At 42.1% G+C, this 5,839-nt stretch overlaps 1 protein-coding gene across 1 annotated transcript in view; it reads right to left on the bottom strand.

Annotated features, from left to right (window-relative positions):
* Positions 1-5,833, bottom strand: part of XKR6 (XK, Kell blood group complex subunit-related family, member 6) — a 487,454-nt gene extending 481,621 nt beyond the window's left edge. Inside the window, exon 1 of the mRNA XM_006864331.1 lies at positions 5,381-5,833. Within this exon, the coding sequence (XP_006864393.1) occupies positions 5,381-5,514 (134 nt within the window). The 5' untranslated portion in view covers positions 5,515-5,833. The remainder of the gene's footprint in view (positions 1-5,380) is intronic.
* Positions 5,834-5,839: the final 6 nt, after the last annotated feature.

The following is a 5,839-nucleotide window of genomic DNA, read 5'->3' as shown; positions in this document are numbered from 1 at the left end:
ACAAAGGCAAGAAGTGACTGGCTTACAAGCTTTCAAGAGGGAGCCTAGATCCAGAGGGCCTGGAGGAAGGTAGAATCTCCACTGAGTAGTATCCAGTCTGTCTGGGGCTGATGAAAGGAGATGGGGATAGGTCTCTTGTGGTACAATAGTGAATAATTGTTACCATGACTCACTGTTGAGGGTTGGAAATGTAAGGGTAGACGTTTGGTAACAAAAGGAGGGGAAGTGATTGACTTTGCAGTCCAGGAGCAGAGGTCCCTGGGACCATCAAGGGAGAAGAGCGGAGTGTGGGACCCTACCCAGAGAAGCAGTGACTCCGGGGTGGTGGAAGAGACGATGATGTGGAGAGATGGAGCCGCTGGGGACTCCAGACCCAGAGAGGGAGAGGGGCTGTGTGCTGACAACAGGGGGGGCAGGCTTGCAGGGTATACCCTTTGATTGGTTGATGATGCATGGAGGAGATTGTAACTATGGTAATGAAACAATATACGATAGGATGAATGTAAAGCTAATGTTCTCCCATGTAAATAATCACATAATTCACAATAAAACATCAAAATAAAAAGAGTTAAAGGACTATTACAGATAACAGATAACTTAGTCCAATATCTCCCATAAGCCTAGTTAAGTTTACCTCAAGCCTTCTTAAGAAAACAACTTCAAAAGTAAGCAGAATTGTTGTATCTTTTACATGCAACACCACAATTATTAGACACTGCCTTGAATTTGGGAATCCTTCAGAATGAGATCTATATTTGAGATCAAAGAAATAAGAAACCATAGTGTATACCCTTGCAACAGCTCCAAGTACTTTTATAGGTGCATGTTACTAAAGCTGTTTTGTTTTGTTACTGTGTTGTCTAAGAACAAAACTTTATAAAACCAAATCATTTCTTCCCAAATAACCAAACCAAAGCCCACTGCCATCAAGTCAGTTCTGATACTTGACAACAGATATGAACTGCTCCACTGGGTTTTCAAGGCTGTAAATCTTTAGGGAAACAGACTGCCTTGTTTTTCTCTCCAGGAGTGACGGGGGGGCGGGGTTGGCTTTACAACCTTTTGATTACAGCCCAGCACTTAACCCACTGCACCACCATGTAATCTCCTTTCCAAATAGATCTTCCGTATTTATTAAGAATGCAAACCCAAGTGTAACCCTCAAATGGAATAAGCTTGAACCCTAGTTCTAAGTGTTTCAATACTGGCTGCCCATGAGATCATCTGTGGAACTCCTAAAAAGGCTTGGGCCCTACTTTAGGATGGTTCTTTAGCAGGTCCAGCAGCCCTAGGCATTTCTCATTCTTACAAACTGCAGGGATTCTACTCTTAGCCAAAATCAAGAAACATTAAACTAGCCACATGAACAAAAGTCCTGTAATATACTATGTATTTCTCACATACACAGGTAGGAAGGAGTGGTGGTATAATAAAGTATCTTTATCAGCCCGGGACATTTGCTGCTAAATCATATAGACAGCTATTCTGTAACCTATATTATACTAAAGTCTAGAAACAAAGAAAATGCTAAAATCTAGCTTTATAACTATTCATACACTGATGGAACAGTTATAAACTATGAAATGTCTTTTTCTTGTGCATTCTTTGAAAGTATTCCTCTACATCATCAAATCTCTCAAGAAAAAAGAACTTACTGTTCACTTAAAATAAAATGCCAAATACTATGAAGAATTTGGAGTCCTGGTGTGGCGCTATGGGTTGTGTTGGACTGCAAAATCAGTTTGAACCACTACGTCAGTGGTTCAAACTCTCTACAGGGTCACTATGGGTTGGAACTGACTCAACAGCACTTAAAAACAAAAACAACAATGAATAATTTACGTGAATTCCTCTTTTCCCTTGTGAAATGTTGTTAGGTGCTGTTTTGTTGATTCCAACTCATAGAGACCCTTTGTGGAACAGAACAAAACATTGTCCGGTCCTGCGCCATCCTCACAATCATTGTCAAGCTGGAGCCCATTGCTGCTGTCACTCTGCCAGTAGAAGGATGCAAGCACACATATAAAAATAAACAAAAAGTGAGGTAATGATCTGGCTGTAGCATCCCGGTATCAGACAAATTTTTAGTTAAAATACTGCTGTGATGGCACCTAACAATGACAACAAAAAGTTACACAAAAGCAAAGAAATACAATATATTGAAGCAAAACACATAAACAATGAACTATTCAATGGACTGGTGGGATTGAACTGTCCATCTTTAGGTTAACAGCCAAGCACTGAACCACTGCACTGTGGAGGACTCCTCAATTAAACTCAAATTTTTCCTAATGTCAAACACTCCAAGAAAATGATCTCACTTTCTAATAACACCACATTGGAGGCTGGTGTGACTCACATTACTGGTGTGACTGAAAAAAATAATAATAGAGCACATAAGGCTATAAAATAACTAATATTTGACGTAACACTCTATTGCTCTGCAAAAAAGTTTGTGATACTAAATCATTCTACAGGCAGTTACTTATTCTTCTTTGCTTCAATTCTGCCCCTGCCAAAAATACTTTACTTACATTCTGTGTAGTCATTTAGTGAACAAAATGTCAACTATTTACCGTCTTAATAGGAAGGGAAACATGTACAGAAGTATAACACCTTAATATCAAGAGAAATTAAATTTTCTCAAGTAAGTACTGTGCGTATTCCAAGCAAGAGTCAAATGATTTTACACCATCAAAAATAATAATAATACAGAGAAGAGACAGGTATTCACGGTTTAATGAAATCAGTTTTGACAATGTACGACTTCACTGACATCTTTTCTTAGCAATGTGACCAGAATCACAAAATATAATTCCTAGATTTCAGCCTCCATGTCAAAGAACTATATGAAATAGAAATTTTAAGTAGCAAATATGGTTAAGGGAACACTTGTAACTCCAAAGGATCTGCAATTAAAACCTGAGATGATGTGTCATTCTACACAATGGCAAATAATTGTTGACAAAAGATTAAAACAAGAAAAGCATAAAAGCCTTTTTCCAAAGCTTATATATAACTGATTTCAATATAAGCCACATGCCTAGTAGGCATTAAAAAAGCAGTTGCTTCTGGAGTATTTCAAGCAAAACCAGCCTACTGAGATAGAGAAAAATAATCCTTTCTTCGTATTTCTTTTGCAGTATAACTATGTTAAAGTAAATAATCTAGCTAAAGTTGTATGTCTTTTAATACTTAAATTATGAAATATTTAGAGAGATATTCTAATCATGAAAAAGAAAACTTAAAATTCAGACATTATAAAATCAGTCATATTTTCACAGCAGTCCGTGAAAATGAGGACAAATAATACACTGCCCATTTTAAGCAACTAATAGAAGTAAATCTAAGTATTCTTAAAAAGGTATTTTTCAAGATTGTTCCAACATCTGTACTTCTACTCTGTACAAAGACAATTTAGGTTTAGACAAATGGGAGGAAAAGTATTCAGCCTAAAAATTTGGGGAAAACTGAACTCCAATTTCATTATGTCCCCAAAGTTTACTACTATTAAATGTCATTACAGATAATTCTCCCAGGAGTTTAAACCTAGCACCATCATTTTTACTGGCCACACTTCTCAGGATTCTAAGATACGAAGACAAGTGACTTGGTCTTACTCAAGTAGAAATCTAATTATTAAGTACAGACTATTATATTTTATTAGTATTTTGAAATCTCTTCTCCATACATCTTTGTTCTTCTGTCTTCATTTGTTTACATCTTATCAAGTGCAAAGACTCAAAAATGAAAAAATTCTCCCAATGCCAAACATACTACCTTTGATTTAATATGGATTTGGGTGCTTTGGGGTGTCTTCAGATTTCCAAATTCAAATTCTATCTCAAAATTTTACTTAAATCCATGTTATAATCATAATAGTTCACCAGCCTATTTTCTACTTTCTGCCCCCTTCTAAAAACCATGAGCAAGAAACAAACGATCTGCAGAGAAATGCTGCTAGAAAGAGGGTTGCTTTGTTCAACCTAGAAACACTAGTAAACAACTCTAGAAGGAAAATCCAAGAGCCACTTCCACTCCCCCTGTGCTGAATCTGCATGTCAATTCTGTAAAAGAGTTCTTCCATTGATTTTCATTGACATAATTCAATCCCAAGCTTCCTGAAAGGTCTGTGTTTAAAATTCTGGATAAAGATCTGCATAAAACAATGAACTTTACTTTCCAGTTCCCTGAAAAACTAAGTGGTGCCTAAAATCTCCTATTAAGTGTTGGGAGAATTGAGGGCAGTCTAGGCAAAACGTCTTCTCACAGAAGCAATAAACCTAAGTGCTCTTCCCTATGTGATTTATCTTCAATGAGATTTTGGTTTTTCTTGCAAATGCTCTCACCTACTACTCACGGTTTCCAGAATAAAACTGAGCTGGCTTCATTTGGTGGGTGCAGATTCACTACGGTTTTAATGGGCTCATCTCTTTCGTTGAGTCAGTTAAGTAGTCAGTGAGGGCTCATAGCAAGGAGAACTCGGTTTGATGGCAAGTGATTTTTGAGAGTCGACTGACGCTAGGGAAATTTACAAAAGGGGAAAAGGCTGCGGTCTAGCGTAAATATCAATCACTTAAGCCCTGGCTTGGCTACCAAAAAACAGCGTTCCACCAGAATAGGTGTCCAAGTGAATAACTGATTTTCTGGAGTTGAGAGTTAAACAAAAACGCTTACACCAATCACATAGCATATAATTTTACCTGTAACCAAGAAAATGGTACTTCTAATCCGTCAAAAACCAAACCAAAACAAAAAAGTCATTTTCCTTCAAGGAGGGCAGCGAGTCATTAGCAGGGGATGGGACTGCAGGAAAGAGGGGGAGGTGGTGTGAGATGAAGTACCAAAAGGAGAGGCAGCAAGGGGTTTTCTACAGGGCCCCACACAGGCCACTGCAGAGACAACGGGGGAAGATGCCTCACTGGGGGACAAAACAGAGTGCAAACCGGATGGAAGAAAGGTTCCCCCAGGACACGAGCCGGGGTGCAGATAAAAAGCGCTGACAGCTGATTACCTTGGGATATAGCGAACAGAGGCAGCCAGAATACAGCGAAAGCTACAGAGACGGAGGGCAGAGAGAGGATGAGGCAGGGTCTAAGCTAAGTGCAAACCAGAGATGAAGACAGCAGGTCTTAGGCCTCCCTGGGCCAAAAGGCGTGGCCAGGGAGACAGAGAAAACGCTAGTCTTTTTGAGACGTCAAGAGAAGTGTAAGGCAAATCCATCCTTCAAGACCCCATGAAAGACTCGTCCGAGGGGACATCCTCAGCGGCTCATCCAAGACAGAGCGCTCCCTGGAGGGCTCCAGGCTCGCCCGCGGGGCCCCTCCGCAGGGCCTAGGCGCCATCCCCCCCCCCGCCCCCACCCCCGCAGTGCTCTTACCTCCACACCTGCCCCATCTGCAGCAGGTGGATGACGGACTGCCAGATCCACACGGAGAGCCGGCACAGGCGTTGCGCCCCCGGCGTGGCCGAGCCCCCGCGGACCGCGCCATGGCCGTAGCCGGCCCCCATCATGGGGGGGCCCCGGCTGCTGAGCCCCTCCACGGCACCCAGTCCGCCGCCCGTGTAGTCCTGCACAAACCAGCGGAAGCTCAGGCTCTGCACCAGTAGCGACGGCACTAGCACGAAGAAGAGGGTCAGTCCGAAAAAGCCATAGTCGCCCTTGCTGTAGTAGTCGAGGGCCAGCCACAGGTCGGTGCCCACGTCCCCGAAGAAGACCAGCAGCGCCAGCACGATCCACAGGCAGTCGAGCCACGGCCGCTCCACCTGCGGCGGCGGCGGCTGGGGCCGCGCGGACGAAGGCGTCGGTTGGTGGCGCCCGGCGCCGGCCGACGGCGGC

The sequence above is a fragment of the Chrysochloris asiatica genome, unplaced genomic scaffold, assembly GCF_000296735.1.
Source record: "Chrysochloris asiatica unplaced genomic scaffold, ChrAsi1.0 scaffold00064, whole genome shotgun sequence".
Lineage (NCBI taxonomy): Eukaryota > Metazoa > Chordata > Mammalia > Afrosoricida > Chrysochloridae > Chrysochloris > Chrysochloris asiatica.
The sequence above is the reverse complement of the archived record's forward strand: the minus strand, read 5'-3'. Positions and strand labels throughout refer to the sequence as shown.